At 44.2% G+C, this 21,324-nt stretch overlaps 2 protein-coding genes across 3 annotated transcripts; both read right to left on the bottom strand.

Annotated features, from left to right (window-relative positions):
- Nucleotides 1-545: 545 nt before the first annotated feature.
- On the bottom strand, nt 546-8,589 carry LOC141740986 (pantetheinase-like). Of its 2 annotated transcripts, XM_074580691.1 has the most exons (8): nt 8,516-8,589; nt 6,313-6,543; nt 6,078-6,208; nt 4,829-5,021; nt 3,994-4,285; nt 2,634-3,007; nt 2,296-2,466; nt 546-1,009 (listed from the first exon to the last, which is right to left on the bottom strand). In XM_074580691.1, exons 2-8 carry the CDS (start codon nt 6,523-6,525, stop codon nt 890-892), a joined length of 1,494 nt encoding a protein of 497 aa, XP_074436792.1. In that variant the 5' UTR covers nt 6,526-6,543; nt 8,516-8,589; the 3' UTR covers nt 546-889. The 2 variants fall into 2 exon arrangements, with proteins under 2 accessions (XP_074436792.1, XP_074436791.1); XM_074580690.1 differs by lacking the exon at nt 8,516-8,589 and having other exon boundaries at nt 6,313-6,642.
- Nucleotides 8,590-10,273: 1,684 nt separating this feature from the next.
- Nucleotides 10,274-20,716, bottom strand: LOC141740987 (pantetheinase-like). Its single transcript, XM_074580692.1, has 8 exons — nt 20,511-20,716; nt 18,468-18,708; nt 18,233-18,363; nt 15,986-16,178; nt 14,228-14,522; nt 12,565-12,938; nt 11,038-11,208; nt 10,274-10,778 (listed from the first exon to the last, which is right to left on the bottom strand). The coding sequence occupies exons 2-8, from the start codon at nt 18,678-18,680 to the stop codon at nt 10,677-10,679; spliced, it is 1,479 nt and encodes a 492-aa protein (XP_074436793.1). The 5' UTR covers nt 18,681-18,708; nt 20,511-20,716; the 3' UTR covers nt 10,274-10,676.
- Between the last annotated feature and the right edge of the window lie 608 nt (nt 20,717-21,324).

Here is a 21,324-nt window from a genome sequence, read left to right as displayed (position 1 = left end):
GTCAATGCCAGAAGTTTTGAATAATGCCCATTTCTCTCACTATATGGTCAAATGTGTTTCAGGTACTAAAACGTTGCCCATTTCCTATGTTTTCAGAGTTTTGAAGAAATTTCCCAAATACCCTGGAGATTGCGTTGGTATGTGTGTTTATACGGTAAGTGTGGTCTGAAGTGCATTGGACCGAGCACGCGTACGCCACGCACAAAGCAGTGCAAGCTCAGAGGGACTGTAGAACTGGAGACGCTTCACAGAGCTCGGCCAGACTCAGTGCCTGTGTGGGTTGTGGAGGACCACTTTCTCCCTTTAAGGCTGCACCTGAACCCATTTCGAATCGATTTTTCTCTTCATTGTACAGTCCCGTGGTCAGAATGGGGCCCAGGCCCACAGAGCATTAGGGAGGCCCTATCGATTGGTGTGTAAGGCTGAGAAACACAGACACTTAGTGCTTATACAGTCTGAAAAACAGGAAGGGGCAAAAGGGGCAGAAAGGCTTCCTTGGCGAAGATTTGTTCTGCAGCAAATTGGCAAACTTCACATTTCACACATTTCAGTATCAGTCACCTTGCTAGTTTTATTCTGGCAATCTACATGATTGGGAAAAAAAAAATAATTTCTAATTAAAGATTTCACGTGACAGGGCATTCACACTAAAAAATTATTACACTAGCTCAAGCACTATTAAAAAAAAAATACCATTCATATAGGTACACAACAGAGTGTTCGCATTGCTTTCTACTAAATAAACTCAACTACCACAGCTGCTGAGCAGAAGTGCAAGATTGCAGAGCAGGAGTGATACAGGATAACTGCCACGTCTCATGAGGAAGTGGATCACTGTAGGGAATTCTCCTCCTGTCTGTGGTGACTGTGTAATACCTAAAGAGTTACATTACGGGGAGGTTCGCAGAGGATGCGGCAGGTCCTTTTCATAAAGCCTTCCAAAAAGCGTTGCTGTTAAGAGTGGTTTCGATGTGCCGTGCTTACTTTTCAAACGTCCATCACGTAGCACCTAGTTGAAAAGAAAAAGAATGATACTAATGTTCCACTAACAGAGTAGCAATATTGCGTGCTACAGAAAGGATAGGCCTTAGAGGCTGAATATTTTGGTGCAGCACTTTTAAAACACAATCGTGAGAATGAAAGAAACCAGAATTCTTTCTGGCTCTGCCATAGCCTTGACACATTTCCTTGGACCTGAAGGTCTTTAAAACTTCCTTCAATTCTATCTTTGGAAAAAAAAGATAATTTTCAATACCTCATAAGAAGCTGTAAGTGACAGTAACTGATTTGTTAGGTTCTCGTTAGTTACTCATAGGTTATATACATATCTAGGATGTTAATTTGAAATCTTTTTTCATTTGTAGACCCCAAAACAATTTCCAGATGGAAATAGAGAATTTCAGGCTACTGGCCATATGTTGCTTTTCTTAGTTACTTTTTACAGACCGATTTGAAAACACTGTTGTTCATAGACTATGAATACCGTCAACTTTTTAAGAGCCTCTGTGACAAAAAATAAGCATGTACTTGTTAAGAAAATATAACTGTTTAAAAAAAATTAGGCCATGATCATATTTTAGCATACCAATAAATCCTTTGATGTGTATGTTTTTACAGTCTCATTCAGAACAAATGAAAATGAGCAATGCTTTTCCATTCTCCACCTTGTAGAAAAGTCACCCTTGTTTCCCCTAAAACTTTTCAAGTCCTTTTCACTCTCTTCATTGTCTCTTGTAACCTATTTAATAGCTCTTCCAAATCAATTGAGATTTCATCTAGCCTCTTACATAAATGTAATCTAAGGTTTATTAATGAAAACATCTTTTGGTAAAAATATACGCTGAAGTTTCAAATAAAAAACCTAAACCCTACGAAACCCTTGCAAATCCCTTTTAACATTTTTAACTGCATAGGATCTCTACTCTTATGCATGATACTCATTAGTATTTTTTCTTGCTTGGGCAATTTCTCACAGTATTTGATTTCTTTTTTTCCTAAAATGCCCGTTAGCAAAATCTGCAGAAAACAGGTCCTTGAAGGCTGTTATTTATAGATTTGGGACCTGAAGTGGGAAGGCATATTTGCTAAAGAAAACCCTGAAGAGATTCTTGGCCTTAGCGTTTATATGTTCTCCTCAGTAAGGATTAATTCAATCCATCAGTTTAAATGTCCCCTTGAGTTACGGTCTGCAGAACAAAAGAAAGTGGTTCTTGGATGGGACTTTGCTGCCCTATCCGTTTCCAGTAACAGAGCCTGGAAGACCTTGTGCCAAACAGCTCCCAGTTGCCCCATTACCTCGAACTCCCCGGGGGCCAGCTCTACCCCGCTGTACAAGACTTCTGGAAAGACGTAGTTAGTGCCAAACGTGCCGCTGAGGGAGAACATCTCAAACTTGGTCTGAGCCGTCTCCACTGGCTGCCCACACGTGTTCCGGTCCGTGCTCTGGCACTTGAGCAGCGTGCAGATCTGCGGGGAGGAGGATACAGAAAGGCAAAATACCACTAAGCTTTCAACAATCAAGAGGTGGATTTGACAGCAAGAAAAGTTCTCACGATGCAGTAACAGACAAGTGTTTTGGGTTGGTTGGGGTGTACGTATATACAACCCACACTTGCCCCTACAAAACCAATTACCTGCCAATGGTACTTTATGAGAGAACCATGAAGGCCATCAAACGCACCCAGGACATAAACTTCGTCTTTGCTCTTGTTTGACATCTGATAGACCAAATGACAGCAGAGGTCTCCTTGGCAAACCGTGTAATTTCCAGCTTTGCACCTGAGTTCACTGAAAGTGAATATGTCGCGCCGAACAGCTCCCGAAAAAGTGTCATTTCCTTCTGGAAATTTCTTGATGCTTGTGGCATACAAGCTCCAGTTGACAGCAGGGGGGTAGGTGGGGGAGAGACGGGGGCGTGCGCTCAGCTCCGCTAGCAGGAGACATCCCTCCTCTGTCCTGCTGTCATAATGGTAGGCAAGGGGTCCCTCCGGCGTGAACAGCCCGCTGCCTGCCAAGGACACCCACCAGCCCTCCGTCAGCCAGCACCCCGGAGCATGGCCCAGCAAGGGGGTCAGTTGCCCCCTGTGCCACACCGGTGGGCTTTTTTGGTGATGCTATTTTCAGTCAACACATTACAGAGAATTTTGGAAGAATTTTAAAAAGCAGAACCACTGAAATACCCATCGTAGTATAAAAGCATCACCTAAACTTCATAGCTTTTGTGGTTCACTGGATCTTGAATCTGAGCCTTAAATGGCATTTTAACACTCGACCGTCTTTTTTTTTTTTTTTAGGAACTTATGTTAATTTAAATATAAATCAGGGCTCCAAGAGTGGCTTATTTGCCAAAGAAGGAAATCACGGGGGTAATTACATTTTAAAGAAGGAAACCTGGGGCTGTGGCCTAAACTCAGCTCAATCTATTTAGACAGGCAAAAATGTTCCTTTGGGGCCTTCATTTCTGCATCAGGGAAGAGTTACAGATGCAGCTACAGCAACGTTTTCTCAGTTTACAGAAAAGAAATTGGCAGTAAATATCAATTCAGATCAACCCAAAATATAAATAGCTCTAATTCTTCAGCAGTGACACAAACCTTGAAATATTTTATTCAATATTCAACAGGACTTGGTTTTGGGTTATTAAGTTCTGTTTATAACTTTTTTTCTTCCATTTAACATAGCATTGATTTTTAAACAAAAAATGCTGTTTTAAAGGAAAGGCTGAAAATTTAAGTAAAACTGTGTTATTTTTAAAGAAAATTTCACTTTTGAAATATCAGAATTTAATGTCATACAGTTTCTAATTTTACCTCTCCCAGAACATTTAACGTTTCCTTGCTTGAAGCTGTTTACCACTGTCAATACAACATCAAGAGTATTTTTAGTCTGAGTGAAAGACTGTTTTCCAGAGACTTCACTATTTTTAAAACACTTTTGCCTGCTTCTGAATCCAGTACTCTGTAGACAATATCCCATTTCCCAAATGCAACTCACCTGTCATTGCCAAGTTGATGTTATGCGTATTTGCTGAAAGCAAATTGACGCCCATGCCCATAGCCCAGGCAGAGTGAAACTCAACCGCGGTCAGAAACGGCAGGACGTTCATCCACGCCGTTGGGAAGAGCACGGTGTCCACCTGCAACTCGCTCACCAGGACCACGGCAGGCTCCCGGAAAAGGATGTCGAAGCATGTGAAAATGCCGAACTTCCCAAAGGGAGTCTCAAAGGTGACAGCTTCCGGCTCTTTCGGGTAATTAAACTGAGTTTCTCTTCTGAACAGGTTGTACTACAGGTGAAGAAAATGGCATGTTAGAAACTAAAAATAAGGCAAGATTATGAACAGCTACTTTTGCACCTGAGAGAGGTTTTAAGGCAAAGCTGGGGGTTGAGACACCTGAGCTGGCCGGCACAGCGGGTTTGCATCCATCCAACCAACCCTCTTCCCCTACAAAATAGGGTGGCTGCGCCCCAGCTGCCTCCTGGAAGAGACGCCTAGCTACCTGGCTTGGCTAAAACTCTGCTGACATTTACTGAGTATGGAAAACTCTGACACTGCTTCTTTCCCTGTTACTATCATAAACGTAGCCCTTAGGTGTTTGGTATCTGGTATGCGCTCTGCAGCTGCAGTGCTCTTGGGAATGATGCCTGATTGATCACTGACTTGCCTGCTTTTCTTTCTGGCCATAAGGGCCTTGCATCAGATCATCCTGGATTGGTTGTCTCTCTACAACTATGTAAAATTACTGTATAAACCATCTGAAGTTGGTGCCAGAGAGATGAAAAGTATATTGATAATCAATTACAGGGTGATGCTGAAGTGCCTCTTTACCTTGTGGTAACGAGCCACCAGTTTGCCCTCTGGGTCAAAGACGACATCAGTGTTGTACTGATAGCGACCGTCGCTGGGGCAGCTGGGATCACTGGCGTTACACGGCTTCTTGTCCCCCATGTTCGCAACCACATAGATGGAGTTATTCCTGGCCATGCAGCTGAGTCGTTCCTGCACTGGAGCTGGAGCAAATCTAATGCATTTTGGTGAGAGAAAAAAAAAAACAAAAACCTTTACAAGTTTAAGTTCAGAAATGGAAGGAATGCATTCAAAATTACTGTTCCACTAACTGTGTGTCCCCAGGTGCAGAAAAGGTATAGATCAAATCAAGATTTATGTTCTTTTTCTTCTCTGTTCATAGCATAATTTTAAATTGCTCTTTTAGCTTTAAAAAATGCTCTCCTCTCCTGTACTCCTAACAAGATTAAGTTATTATTTTCTGTGTGGATACAATTTGGAGCTAACACACATGCAAAGATATGAAAAGCTTCAGAAAATATGCGGGGAAATAAATAAGTATACAGATAACTTAAATTATAAGGCAGATCTAAGTCTCCATTTCAAAAGACCATTTTAACCTTTTTTAAGACTCTTCAATCTCTTTAAGGCAGCTATCCATACACCTTTAGCAATAAGTGGCCACAGCATTTACAGAGCTGGAGACTCCTGAAATCTAGCTTCATAAAGACTCGGAACAGAAAAATACAAAAGCTTAGCTTAGAAACAAACCTGGTCCTCTTGGTGTCCCCTGCTGACACACACTCAGAGCAACCCTGTGTAACACAGCAGACTGTACAAGCAGATGAATTTCTAGAGTGCATTTCTTTCAGATCTAGAGAAGTATTTTGTGCAATTTGATTTAGGGATCACCCAGCCACACGAGCTGAGGACTGAATCCCCTTGTCTAATCTATGCATCCGACATGATGATAAACTAGCTTATACTTACAGGAGATTTTCACAATTGTTCTGGAGTGATAAAGTTTTACACGTTTTAGAAATAATGATTTTGCCTCATATTTCCTCATTTTCCTCCTTTTGCGAATTTTAAAAGTGAGACTGTATCAATGCATTTTACCTTGCATATTCCCATTACCATTTCAATTAGAGTTCTTTTTGATGCATTTCATTTCTACAGTACTTGGGATTTTTAATAGATTAAAAAAATAGCAGTTGTTCAGCAGTTACCGGGAGCATGACTCTGTGACACACTAATTTGAAACCATATAAATCACTGCAGAAGGAATCACCTTGTGGGGTCGGTACAGGGAACCCAGTTCACCGCCGGATCAGGGATATCCTCCAGGTAGGGGTAGATGGCTTCTCTGGTGAAACGCCAGCCATAAATGCCGTCTTCAGGAGTCACAATGATGTGGGCACCCTGAGACAATGGGCTCCGTTAAGAATTCAGTCATCAACAGATAATCAGGAGGGTCAGCAGGAGAAGAAAACACTAATTAACAACATTCCCAATAGACCTAGTACCTGCTGGGCGGCTTCCTTGATGGCCCCTTCCAAGACATCCATGTTTTTGTTCATCAGGGCCAAAGCATCGTCGGGAGAAACAGGCTCATCAGTGGCATCTGGCAGGATGACGGCATGCTCGTAGACGGCTGCAATGAAGGTGTCGGAGGCCAGGGCCTGAAGGGCTGCGAGCGCAAACACCGCAGCGTGCAGGAGAGGCTGGGAAGGGAGCATGGTTGTGCCTTGCAGCTCCTGCATCGGGCATGCGGAATATAAACCGGATAGAAAGAGGAGGAGTAAAGACTAGTAAGTTTGCTTTGGAAGTAATCTCCTATTGAGTAATCTGGCAAGGTACAGTACAGTTCTGCCAATAATTAGGGCATCTCTTTACGGTAAGAAGTAAAAGAAACATTTCTAGGAACTGGATCTTGTTTCCAATTAGAAATGCTGTAAAGAAAAGGTGAACAAAAGGCTAAGAAAGCGTGTCAGATGCAATGCTGATCTACGGGGGGCTCCGTGGAAGGAACACTTGCACACTCTCTTTGTACTTCCCTCTCCAGGTTTTCAAACCCATCTCGGGGCAAGCCCAGACTCCCCTGGTTAGGGCACACTACTCCATATAACCTTACTGCCTGTGGTTGCCATCGGTTAAAAATTCAGCCAGTGCTGAAGGCAGACCACCTGTGTGAAGGACAGCCCTCATGCTTCAGAGTGCAGACGATTCATCTACATTTATGAGACACGTGGTCCTGCCATGCCTCTTGCCTTTGGCCAATGACTTATTATAGTTGTAGCAGGTGCCCTGAGAATGTCCTCCCTCCTGGGCTCATGCTAACCCTTGAACTGTGCTGATCTCCCTGCCTAGAGCTTTCACGCTCTTTTTTTGAGAAATAATTGATTTTAACTATTTTTGTTATGAAAAGCAATTTTTGCATAAAACAAAATTTGAAATTGCTCATACAAAGCAATTTTTTTCTTCTGAAAACTAATTTTTGCATGGTATTTTGGAAATAGCGTATTACTACTGTAGTTTCAGGTGCTTCATAAAAAAACACCCTTTTTTAGAACCTGTGGTATGTCCGTGAGGGTAAAGGAACATAACCTGCCCAATCACATTTACCGCTATGTAACAAATCAAGGAATATATTCTTCATCTGACAATATCTTCCTCTTCACTATGTAATTTTACCCGGAAGTCTTATTTTTGTCCATCACCATCAAGGCCTGCTCAGGAGCCACCAGCACTGCAGTGTCCTCTGACAGGAGCAAACACTGGAACAGGCTTCCTAGAGAGGTGGTCGATGCCCCAAGCCTGTCGGTGGTTAAGAGGCGTTTGGACAATGCCCTTAATAATGTGCTTTAATTTGGTCAGCCCTGAAGCGGTCAGGCCATTGGACTAGATGATTGTTGTAGGTCCCTTCCAACTGAAATAGTCCATTCCATTCTAAATGTCTTGAAAAAGACCACGTTGTGCTTGTAGATGGCTGTGATGTGGCCGTCCAGGGCACAGGCCTCCAGAGCAGACAGCACCAAAAGCACAGGCTTTAGGAAGCCCCATGTCTGCAGCCTCCAAGAGGAGGACGGGGGCAAGCAAAGAAAAGCAATTAAAGGGGAAGCAATCCCTTTAAAAGGGGAAGTTTTGCACAAAACCTGGGAATTCCCCAGAGTGGCAGAAAGCCGACACCAGGAGATGCAAGCACCCTGCCTCACAACACCAAAGCCAAGAGAGCCGCCAGCATTGAGCAATTCTGCCTTACACCACCAGCAGAGAAGTCACGGAGAAGTCACCACTGTGCCGCAGCTGAAGAAACGTGTCGCCCGCCAGATCTGCGAAAGGTTCAGGTGTGGCATTGCTGTAGTAACGCAGCTCAAGGCAAGCCCAGGTCACAGCAGGAGAACAAGCCAGAGTTTGGGAAATCTCAGCAAAGACCAGCACGGACACATTCCTGGCCAAACTCGAGGGTGCGGGGCACAGGCGGGGCTGCAGGAGGCAGGCGGCCGGCCCCGAGCTCGGTGCTGCCGTAGCTCAGCACAGCACCAGCTCAGAGTTGCAGGGCCGCTGGGGGCCTTTGCGATGCTTGGCATCACAGGGGCGCTGCCGGGCAGGCCGTTTGTCTGAGCAAAACCCGTCAGCGCGCCACTCAGTAAGGGAGCTCTGAAGATCTCAGGTCCCCAATGGCACATTCCCAAAAATCACTTGTATCTGGCTGCCCAGTTTTCTTACCTTCTTTGGGTTCTGACTCAGCTGTCAGGTAACAAAATGCTTTTTTGTTGCCCTTCCCTTGAAGAAGAGTTTATTGTTCTCAGTGGTTACAGGCAGCCTTGTTTTTATACAGGCTGAGTTGGTATGTGGATACTGGGTAGACTTGCACAGGATTACTTTCTGTATGCTTGACTCACTACACAGTAACACATTTCACAACGATAAATGTTATGCAATCTTTGTAGCAAAAAGAATTTAGTGCCACGGTGGCTCGTGCCAGTCTTCTATAAGAAAATATTCAATGTACAAATATACCTAAACCAGACAACAATGCCTCGAACCAAATCCAGAATTCAAGATACTCACCAGATTCAGGGCTGGGATCATATACTACCTGCACGCACGTTCCCTCAGCCAGAAGACTGGTATCAGCAGTGAACAGACCTAAAGGAGCTGCCTCCCAACTCCGAGACTGGCCACACGCTCCTGCTGAATACCTTCTGCATTGCAGGATCAGACCTTCTTGAGTGTCATAGCACTCTTTAATTCCAGGTTCTTTCCCTGGGAGAGAGTTGCAGTATCACCCGCCACGTTCCTGGGGTACAGGTGCAGCGTCTGCACTGAGTTTGTACCCATGGGAAGAAGATCATGCTGGATAATCCCTTGCTGGACAGTAGCTGACTCCAGCAGTGACCAAGGTTTTAAGAGAGCGTGGCTCTGGCAGCAATGATGTTGAGCTTCCATGAGTCAGAACACCTTGTCTAGGGCTTTTGATAAACATGTCATTATGTTAAGCATGACACTACGTTATGTTACACGTGAGTTTCTATTTACATTTGAAAACAGAGAAGGTCATATGTGCACAACAGTGATAACCAGTGCCGGACTCTGGGTAGTATTTGCACTCCAAACTTCTCATCAGCTCCATAACTGAAGTGTATGGGACTGAGGACCTCGAGAGCACCATGCTGAGACCAGGAACAGTGTGGGGAAAAGGAAGGAGAAGTTCGTCCACTCTTAAAGACACAGCCCCAGAACACACACATCTTTATACACTGATATGCTGAAGGAAGGTCACTAGGTTCCAGCAGCAGCAACAAAGCACAGGCGGCTGGGGGGCAAGAGGAAGCTTCTTGTGATGTGAAGATGGGAACAGTGCCTTCACACCAGCAGTAGCTGGTCTTAAGTAGAAATGTAAACCACCTAATTCCTACAGTAAATTAATTGGCAGGGCAGCACTACCCAGCATCGTCATGAAGGAGCAAAGGAAAAGGCTTATTTCACATGTGTTGGTGTTATACGACGAGAAAGAAATAGAGAAGATGGGAGGAAGGAGCTGCTATACTATACCAGGTCACTCGGGACCTCTTTACTGGACGCAAACAGTTCCAGCACTGAATAGCATCCAGTGCAGCCAGCAGGTGTTGACAAGCTGTTGTTCAGAACTGTCAAGCAGAATATTTTGAGGTTTCAGTTCCAAGTTTTGGTTCAACAGAGATTTCAAAGTAATGGCGATTCATGTTGAGGTCTGACCAAGAAGCGGTGGCAGGTTTTGTTTCAGGATTGGCTCTTCTTGCTCAGCCTCCATGATGCGCTATTCTGTGCTGCCATGTGCCACACAACGTGCACCAATGGCATAAAGACAACAAACCCAAGGCAACACAAATAGGGAAAATAACGTATAAGTGGGGAAAAGAGCAGACTTGCATGAGTCAGCATAAGTAACTGTATATCAGAGACAAAGCATTATTGAGTTTTTTTGTCTAGAGCTGCCATGAATGACATTTTTCACTGTTTTATTTACTGGTCTCATAATAATCTGCAATTACAAAATATGCAATGTTATGTTAGTAAGAATGTATCCTCTGGCCCACAATATAGATTTTCTGAGGGCTAGAAAAAGAAAAATCCAGAAAACAGAGAAAGAAACACAACTGTTGTTTTACACTAATAAAAGATTAGTAATCTTATGATATAGAAATAGATACTTCTCAATAAATGGTAGCAACAAAATAATATTGCTGCATTATTACTAAACAAAGCACATCAATAAGAAGTTTGTGCAACTGGAAACAAGAAACATAGCTGGGATTGTTGCAGTAGAGGATGCTGTATCTCATTTGGACATAAGATTAATAGTACACAGCTTCACTTATCATGGGAAGGCTGGTGGTTGTGGGTCTCATTTCAGATGATCCTTTTCATACCACCGTCCAAAAAGCGTCACAGTGATGACTGGTTTTGTTGGTCTTGTCTTGCTCATCAAGCGCCCATCATTCAATACCTGATTGAAAAAGGTAAGAGAATGACATGATTAGAGAAGTACTCATATGAACAGGCCAAGAGCTCATAAAGATGTGACAAAACAGGAAGAAGGTGCATCAGACCATATCTCTTACTGAAACTAGTGACTTCATTAAAAGGTATTTAATTGGTCTGATTATTCATTATGAGCAAGTTCACTTTGGCTGTTTTGAGACAGTTTATTCCATTACTATCCCACAGAGAACCTAGCATGACACAGCTCCCAGTTGCCCCATTACCTCGAACTCCCCGGGGGCCAGCTCTACCCCGCTGTACAAGACTTCTGGAAAGACGTAGTTAGTGCCAAACGTGCCGCTGAGGGAGAACATCTCAAACTTGGTCTGAGCCGTCTCCACCGGCTGCCCACACGTGTTCCGGTCCGTGCTCTGGCACTTGAGCAGCGTGCAGATCTGCGGGGAGGAGAAGACAACAACCTATTCAGCAAGACAGAAACACTCTGGTAGGAAAGGCTTGTGCCATCAAAGCTAGCCTGTGTTGGAGTATGTGACTGTCACAGGATCTCTTTCATAATCTTTAAGCAACTCCTTTTTAGTTGTAGTTTATTTTTTTACTCCTTGATCTGACCAGGGGTATTCCAGACCTGCATTGCTTTAGTAGTTAGAAATAACCTGTTTCTGATGTAAGTGCTGCAAGGGCACCTTATTTCATCCATGAAATAGACGAAATCACGAAAATCATGAAATCCATGAAAAAGATTCAAAGGATGCTAGCTGGTTTTGCTGACAGGTTACAGAGGAGTTTGTCTATTTGTGGCAGATATTGTGGGGTAGAAGTGTATTTGCAAAGATCAGAAGTATTATTCATTAGCAAATACGGTTTCATGTTGAAATGCAGACAAGCAGAGAAATAAACAATCAGATTCTCTCAGTATGTTCTAAGGAAATGAAAAAATACTGAGGGAAAAATTAAGGGTAGAAATTCCTGTCTTCTCTAGAAAATTCAGTACTGGTAGAGGCCATCTGGCAAAATCACCAAAATAAATTTCCCAAGCAAGCTCACTGAATCTATTCAAGCTACCTTCTTAAATGTATTAGTTGACCTGTTTGCTGGCTAAGACCTCCCCCATATCCTGGAATCTGTACCAGCTGGTATGCAAAGGCTGTGTTGACAGACAGAAGTAACTAACTAAAGAAAAGAATAATCTGCTGGCACAATAACTTAGTTATGAAGGCAAAGAAGGTTTTCTAATGTGGCTTTAAGCAAATTCAACTAGGATGTAATTCACTGTCTTCCCAAACATTTGATTAGAAGATAGGAAGAGTGGATATTTCTAGTAAAAGTCATATGCCACTCAGTAAACTTCATTGCTATAATTTGAGTAATGACAAAAAATTAACATCTCTGTGAATGTAAATTATCAGAGCGTCTCATAAAGATAGATAGAATGAACAGATTTTTTAACAGCAACCTTTTGATGAGGATTACAGAGGAGATTCAGAACACTTACTGGAGATAGTCACAAAAGACAACCTAAATTTAGCCCATATTGCATGCTTAAAATAATAGTGAGAGCACTCTGGGAACTTAAAAGAGGTTTAAAGACCTCTCCACTGCATTCGTTGTATTTAAAAGTAAGCAGGCTTGGATGTTTTAGCAACTACTTCCTATTGCTAACAAACAGGACATCAAGACTCCAGCATAAAAGAAAGTAATTGTCTTTTTCCCCCCACAGGAGCTGAAGGTTTCTCCCTGTAACGAAGCTTCCTAAAATATGTAGTCATCCCCCCCGCCCCGAGAATCATTACCTGCAGGTAGTATTGTCCTTCAACGACATGAAGCCCATCAAAAGCACCTAGCACATAAACTTCGTCTTCTCGTTTCCCTGCCATCTTGTAGTTCAAGTGACAGCAGAGGTCCTTCTGGCAAACGGTGATATTCCCCTCAGGCTTAGTGAGCTCAGTGAAAGTGAACTTGTCATGGAAGATGAGTCCTTCAAAATCATGGTCATTTGGTGAGAATCTTTTGACACTCGAAGCATATGAGCTCCAGCTGACAGCAGGCGGGGAGGCGGGAGAAAGGCGAGGGTATGAATCTAGTTTAGCAACTAGGAGGCGACCATCCTCAGTTTTCATATTGTAGTAGTACGTTCTGGCTCCGTCTGGTGCATAAATGCCGCTCCCTGAGGACAGCGCAATAGTCAGTCCAAACAGAATAAAAGATTTCATATTGTCCTTTAATTGTCCCTGCAGCTAGCTTGTCCGCTATTTTATAAACATTACACAAATTTTAGTCTCACCGAAGGTGACCATTAGCAACTCAGTCCATAGAGCTCATGCTTTGGCAAAGAATAGCATTTATTTCTCTGGCCGAGGCTTGCTCAGCGTAGCCAAAGACAGAGGATGTTATGTTATGGTTGTGTTTATGGCCTCCACAGTTCTCTTTCCTCCTCTATGCAACAGAGATTCTTGAGAATTCCTTTATTCTTGGCTAATTGATGTAAAAGGACCATCTACTGATTGAGACCATCCAAAACACAACATAGGCCCATATCACAGGCCCGTCCTGGTGAACACAGAAGGAGACAGTGGGTGTCCAGCCCTGTTTGCACTGGCTGAGGACTCGTATTCCCGGTATGGGGAATTCCCACCCGACCAGTGCCAAGCAACAGAGGGAAATCAAAGATGATCTGTCGTACCCATCACGGCCAGAGCGCCACATAAAATGGACAACACGGATTGGCCTGTCAGGCATTTCAAATGAGAAGCCCTAAGCCAATACTGTGGTTTCGCAGCTCAGTGAAGATACCGGTCAAGCTGAAATATGCTATCTCATAAGCTAAGCTCTAGAAAATCAGTGCTGCACTCTTAAAAAAAAATGCAGAATTCTTAGCAGTGTTACTGTGCAGGTCTGAAAATTTGTTTTTAACACTTTTCCACAACTGTGTTAAATACAGCTACAAACAGGTCTTTCATTTGGACAGAATAAATGGAACCATGTGTTTGGCTTATATTTATTGTTCGGCATTCAGTTGTAGACTTACAGGTGGAGAGGGAAAGAACCTACATTTCAGAAGTTTCTACTCAGATAGAAGGGGCAGTAACTTACTACTTCTTTAGAAGAAGGGGAGGGGAGGGGAGGGGAGGGGAGGGGAGGGGAGGGGAGGGGAGGGGAGGGGAGGGGAGGCAAGGCAAGGCAAGGCAAGGCAAGGCAAGGCAAGGCAAGGCAAGGCAAGGCAAGGCAAGGCAAGGGAAAAAGGTGCTAAGAAGTCAGGGAGAAGAAAAGAAAACACCACAAGTTTTGCTATGCTTTGTATGGCATCAGTAGAGACAGGGGTTGTCAGGTTTAAAATTTGGTGACCAGACTCTTCACTTTCCAAATAAATATATTCCTCCACAAAATCAACTTGCAGAACAGAGAATAAAGAGTCATGGCTATAAAGATTGTTCAGACAGAGTGAGAATTAATTACCTGTCATAGACAAGTTGGTATGGTGTGTATTGGCAGCTAAGAAGTTGACACGCATGCCCATAGCCCAGGCAGAGTGAAACTCAACTGCAGTCAGAAATGGCAGGACGTTCATCCATGCTGTTGGGAAGAGCACGGTGTCCACCTGCAGCTCACTCACCAGGACCACGGCAGGCTTCCGGAAAAGGATGTCAAAGCACGTGAAAATGCCAAACTTCCCAAAGGGGGTCTCAAAGGTGACAGCTTCTGGCTCTTTTGGGTAATTAAAAAACAGAGCTTCTGACATAAAGAGATTATGCTGTAAGGGAAGGTAAAAAGAGAAACCAGTTAAAGGCACCTACTGCAATATCCTGGACTCATTCCCTAAAATTTTTCAGAATGACAAGAGAATTTTTTTTAAGATGCGTTTGAAGTCTTCACATCTAGGAAGTCAGGCTAACATTGTATGATCGCAATAGTGCCCAAAAGGTGGATATGGGGAGGCACTTCTAGCTAGGAAAGCAACCAACTATCTGCAGGTCTGTTGGTGTCGGCCACCCGCGACTCCCTTATGAATAATCTCTCCAGTTTCCCCACCTGCTTTATAATTCTGGTGACCCAAAAGACACACAGAAGAAAAATAGTAATGATGAGGAGCAGGGAGGATCTGGTGCCAAGAGACAGGATTGGTGACCTTGGTGCGGAGAGGCATCAAAGGACTGGAAGCACCCAGCACCAGCAGGAAGTGCGAGACAGTCCAGGGAGATTGCAGAGTCGAGAAGAAAACAAAAGCGATGGTGACGGGGGAAAGGCAGATGGTCTCAGCTGACAGAAAAATCCAAGTTTGCAACATTCTCAGCTTTCCAACGTTTTCCTTGTTCCTTTGCGTTCATGTTTACTAAAAGAGCCCTTTAATCTCCAGGTGACCTGGACAATATACACGTGCCACTGAGCCAGAAAAGAGGTTCAAGTTTACTGAACTTGAAACTCATTGCCTGGGCCATGCCAGGCTGGCACACGGAGGACCATCCTCCAGAGTATCAGAGTCCCTCTCACCCAGTTTGCTCACAAAGAAATATCTTGGCACCGCCTCTGAAGAACCAGATGAAATACTGGGCCTGAAGTGCATTAAATAAACACCTGACTTCAAGTCTAGCCATATCGGCATATCTGACACATGACCTTCAAACAACTTTGATGAACCTTGCAGGTGGGCACACAAAACTGAGAGAAGGTACTTTTATTGGGTGTAAATATTTCAAGACCTTCATCTCTTTTTACACCCAGCTTATGTCCATGGTTTTGTCCAGATAATTTCTGTTATGCAAAAACTGTGCTGAAACACCATCAGAAAAACAAATGATAGGAAAGGGCCTGTCTTGCTTAAATCAGACTACTTATGTAAGATGAGATGCAGATGAACATTTTTAAATCCTGGAACGTGAAGAGGTAGTCTGGTGAAGACCTGGCACTGAAAAATAAAGCTGCTCAAGCAGCAGAATTTCCAGTAATAGGGAGTTAATGAACTGAGGAAGTCAACCAAAACCACATGCCAGTAAATTGGACTTGAGTAATCATTTTTCATTCTGTTCTGTTTTGAGAAACATGACAGCAAATGCAAATTTGAAGTCAACACTTCACATCAAGAGAGAGATACTTTTAAATTATAAACAGAAGCAAAAAGCTGCCATGGGACTATGACTGGTGTTTAATTCTCTTGCTAAATGAAGAAATTTTGGAAGAAGTGGAAAAAAAGCTCCTAACTTTCCAAGGCCACTTTACCTTGTGGTAACGAGCCACCAGTTTGCCCTCTGGGTCAAAGACGACATCAGTGTTGTACTGATAGCGACCGTCGCTGGGGCAGCTGGGATCACTGGCGTTACACGGCTTCTTGTCCCCCACGTTCGCAACCACATAGATGGAGTTATTCCTGGCCATGCAGCTGAGTCGTTCCTGCACTGGAGCTGGAGCAAATCTAATGCATTTTAGGGAGAAGGAAAAAAAAAAAGACTAAGATAAACTGTGCTGTCAGAGGTGTCCATCACTGAGGGCACACCGGCAGCCCCTCTGATCCTGCAGGCAGGGCAGGGCAGGCAGGTACACAGGGTGGCTGCAGCAATCCCTCAGGTTGCTTCCTGCGTCTTGGAGAAGGTCCTGGAGGCCTCCCATCGGCATCTGGAGGGACGTGCCACCCTTGGGCTGCCTGTCAGCACCCCTTGGCACCCAGAATGTGCTCTGCAGCAATTGGATAATTCTAGGGCTGAGAAATGGCAGGAGAGGAATCACTGGGCAGAGGAAGAGACTTAACTTGGTGTCACACAGGAGAATCCCTCGCATCTGGCATAGCAGTACCTGAGGACCATAGCTCTGGGGCCTCAACACACCAAGCAGAGTCGAGCTGTCAAATACTGCAGCTGATGTGGTCAAGACAATTCATCTCCTCCCGCAGATGGGAGTACACAGTCCTCTAGCCATGGCATAAACAGCAGTGGGATATTTATTTCAAGATGCGATAGGCCACGTGCCATAAACTGCCAGCACCTCTGAAGCACCCGTACCAGGGCAGAAGAGAGCAGACATCGCCCTCTGCAAGGTGTGCATTTGGTTTTGCAAGGCGTGCATGAACTTTGGCAACCTCATCACAGTCGTTCTGTGAAAGGTCATAGGAGGACTGGGCCATACAGGTCCACCATCATGCAAGATACATAGGTAGCACCAAGGAACAGCGCATACCAGACTGTGATGGCAGGCATTATATTCCCACAAGGTGCTAATGAAAAGCCTGATTTAGGACAGTGAAGAGACACACAGATCACCTTCACAAAAATGAACTGTACGAAGAACTGGAATAAAGACCTACTTAGACACGCTGCCACCCCACATTCACTGAAAGACTCTGTATATTTTAGCTACTTATGTCTCAGTAGAAAGTTGCACATCCTGGACTTCTCCCCATTGTGAATCTTCCTCTCAGTACTGTTGAGGAATTACATCCTCACAAAATGCAATAACATGCTCTAAGCACCTCATCATCGAGCAGCTGCAGAAAGCCGTGGTGAAAAAGCCACACCACAGCTATAGTTCCATGGCTGAGCAAATATTGCATGCTGTACGGATCTGCAGTCCAGCACTCGGCTATAGGTTAGCTTGTCTCTGCTAGAACATGATGTTTGAATGATAGATCATGTTCTACAGGGAGAGAGACTCTAGCAATTCGGACTTTACCTTGTCTTATCTCTGAAAAGCTAAGACCGAAAGTTCCTGGGCTTGTATCATTCAGAGGTTTGGACTTTGACTACTAACCTCTCCTCACCTCTGTTATTAGCTGCTCAGAAACTAGTTCTTGGCTGTCCACAAAAATAGTATGTGTGCTTTTATTTGAACACAGCATTTCTAAAAAAAACAAAACAACAAAATAAACAAAAACTAGTGTTAAGAATTTACAATCAGTTCTGTTCAAAATAGTGTGAAAAAACTGACAGCAGAATGAGAAGCAGCATATTTTGGCATTAAAGCTTTCCCAAGTGCAAAAAACAACAAAAAAAAGATGTTTCCTTTACATTCAGTAACCCAAATTCTGCATATTGTTTGAATTTCTCTTTAAAGTGTCTAATTCAAAAAACATTTTTTTTAACAGGGTTCCCTTGTCAATTAGTCTTGGACATGATGTATATTTTATCATGTAACTTACCTTCATATGCAACTTCAATTGTAACTTACCCTCATGTCAAAAACATTAGCAGTTCTCAGGCATTTATTGGGAGCAGCTCACGATCCATGAGACACCAGTTTGAAACCACATAAATCATAGAATGACAGAATGGTTTGGGTTGGAAGGGACCTTAAAGATCATTTAGTTCCAACCCCCCTGCCATAGGCAGGGACACCTCCCACCAGACCAGGTTGCTCAAAGCCCCATCCAGCCTGGCCTCGAACACTTCCAGGGATGGGGCATCCACAGCCTCCCTGGGCAACCTGTTCCAGTGCCTCACCACCCTCATAGTGAAAAATCACTGCAGAAGGAATCACCTTGTGGGGTCGGTACAGGGAACCCAGTTCACCGCCGGATCAGGGATATCCTCCAGGTAGGGGTAGATGGCTTCTCTGGTGAAACGCCAGCCATAAATGCCGACTTCAGGAGTCACAATGATGTGGGCACCCTGACACAATAGGCTCCGTTAAGAATTCAGTCATCAACAGATAATCAGGAGGGTCAGCAGGAGAAGAAAACACTAATTAACAACATTCCCAATAGACCTAGTACCTGCTGGGCGGCTTCCTTGATGGCCCCTTCCAAGACATCCATGTTTTTGTTCATCAGGGCCAAAGCATCATCGGGAGAAACGGGCTCGTCAGTGGCATCTGGCAGGATGACGGCATGCTCGTAGACGGCTGCAATGAAGGTGTCGGAGGCCAGGGCCTGAAGGGCTGCGAGCGCAAACACCGCAGCGTGCAGGAGAGGCTGGGAAGGGAGCATGGTTGTGCCTCGCAGCTCCTGGAATGCTCTGAGTCACAGACAAACGGTGCAAAAGAAGCATGCACAGAAAAGTAAAATGGGACAAAGTTTAACTTTGAAGGAGGGAGGGAGGGAGGGAGGGAGGAAGGTCAGTTGAAGCCATTACCTTGGAATCTGTTGCTGTTGATATACAGGAAAGTATAACAGTACACAGTAAGGATGTCGCAACTCAACTAGATTAAAAAAGTGGGCAATGCCAAGACTAACTGTGCCAATATCAAAATAAGTCATTAAACACATGGCTAGGAAGAATGGTTCTGGTTTTGTTGTTATGCTTTTCTCTGCCATTTATTGCAATAGACTTTTGCTATCTATGCTGGCTCAACTCTGACAGCCAGGGGAAAGGTGGATGTGTCACCCCTGGAGCTAGTCTTCTGTAAAGTTTGACTAGCAAAACTGAAGGTCTTAAAAACTGCTTAATTCTAGTGTCTTCATATTCCCCAATTCCTATGCTATGTGCCAGTATGCGCAGCTCGCTTCCCCAAGTTTTTTTAGACCAAAGTCATTACATTAGCATCTCGCTGTACTTAGATGTAACATACATGCCAGCAACAGAACTGTCCCTTGGATTTATCCCAGTGGCTCTCCCAGTTGCTTCTGTTTAGCAGTACATCACTTTCCAACAGCCTTCCCCCAGAAAATATGCATCTGGGGGAATATTTTCCTCTGAAATCAGGCAAGTAAGCCACTAGCTGGACCATTTACAGAGTACCTCATTGCCTGGCTGCTGTTAGCCTGAAGCAGAGAGTTCGTTCACCAGGTGCAGTGGCATGCCTGCTCCTCTGCTCACCTTTCCTGTCCCCAGGAACATGCTGTGTATTGAGAGGCTTTCATATTTAATCTTCATTTCAGTTCAAATGCATTTTTTGCTATGACATTTTCCATTTTTTTGACTTTCTAGTAATTGCAGTATTCTCATTTGGAAAAGGTTTTCTGAATAGTGGGAAGCCGACCAGGCTGTCTGCCTTCAGCTACAGCAGACTGTCACTGCAGACCTGTCTCAGAAAAGACAGAAATGTGGGTGAACGCAAGCATCAGAGGGTTTCCTGCAAGAGTAGCACTGACTGAGGCTTTCAGCCATTAGGAACATTGATTTGCCTCTGGTAACGTTCGCCTCTAAGTACTTCTTTCCATACATTACTAGATACAGCATGCTCATTCAGAGCCTTAAATATGAGCCTTTAAAAGGCTGCAGTAGAGATTTCAGTGATAGCTGAAGTAATGGAGCTTGGAAGCCTTCCCCACCCTTCCCGCTTTTCTTACCAAATGAAATAGGGCTTGCGTCACATTAACTGTAATCAGACAGAAGTCTCAAGGAGGAAGCAGTAAACGCTCCCTTGTTTAGCAACAGCTGGCACAACAGTCAGCCCAGAAAGGTGACTACCCTGGCAGGGCTGAGCAGAAAAAGTTACAAGCGCAGGGCCGGGGCACTGCCCCACAAAGCTCAAGTCACACTGCCACGACAGGGGGGTTTCCGCAGTACGGTGGGATGGAGGCGTCCCTGTCTGCCTCCGGACCAGCAGGCAGCACCGCCTACTGCCTGCAGCGCTGGGAGCTCACCCAGGAACAAGGAACTAACTCCGGTTGAACAAACCAACCCACTAAAAAAAACTTAATGAAACTACAGCACTCCCGGCTACACATGGCTGAGGGCAACGTAAGGGGAAATTCATCCCAGACCTCTCTCTACTTTTCAAACCTCCATCCTCCCAGTCCACTCTCCTCACCCCTCTACTGCACTCTCCCCTGTCTCTGCTACTGCGCGAGGGTGGCAGTAATCCGAGGACTTACTTTTGTGACAAACAGCATGCGATTTGATGTTAATGGTAGTAGATTTGATGGTAGTCTGTCTTCAGATTGAGGTCCTGCTCCTTTTCTTGTGCTAAGAGAGGCTGAGTGGATGACTACTCCTTGTCTGAAGGGTTAATCTTGCTGTGGAGAAGCCCGTGTGAAGGGTCATGCCTGGAACCATGCAATCACTGCAAAGCGGTGAGGACATGTGGGCAGAGTGAGGAAATCACAAGCTTCTCATTTTTAGCAACAGCGAGTAGTTATGTTGCTTAGCTGTAACAAGACACCATGTCCTAGGGCGCAGATATAAATGTAGAGATATGGTACTTTTTCTCCACAAACAAGTAGAAAACACTCTAGAAATCTAGAAAACAATCTAGAAAACACATTACTTCTATTATATGAATTGTAGAGGGTGACAATTTAGTACATTTACAGACTGAGATTTCATTTTTCACAACGTTCCACTTTGTTCAAAAATGATATATTTTGCATCCTGCCAGTCTATTGTTTTATGTTGCTGGTCAGATTAAGTGTGAACAATGTTTTTACTTCAAAACAAACCTGCAGAACAAACAACAGAATTAGCCGCACATAGAAATCTCAGCCGCGCCACGCTAAGGAATCCAGTCCGTTTGCTTAGAAAGCACAGTCTATAGGGCCTGCACCCGCACACATGCTTGTGTGTTCAAGCTGTTCAAGCTGTTCACTTGCCTTTCCCAACACCTGCCTGCACAGTCCTGACTCTCCCTCGCGCCAGCGCGAGTAACCACTTCATGGGAAGACAGATAGGCACCTTCAAAATGGCTTGTTT

The sequence above is a fragment of the Larus michahellis genome, chromosome 3 (assembly GCF_964199755.1).
Source record: "Larus michahellis chromosome 3, bLarMic1.1, whole genome shotgun sequence".
NCBI classification, from domain to species: Eukaryota; Metazoa; Chordata; class Aves; order Charadriiformes; family Laridae; genus Larus; species Larus michahellis.
The sequence above is the reverse complement of the archived record's forward strand: the minus strand, read 5'-3'. Positions and strand labels throughout refer to the sequence as shown.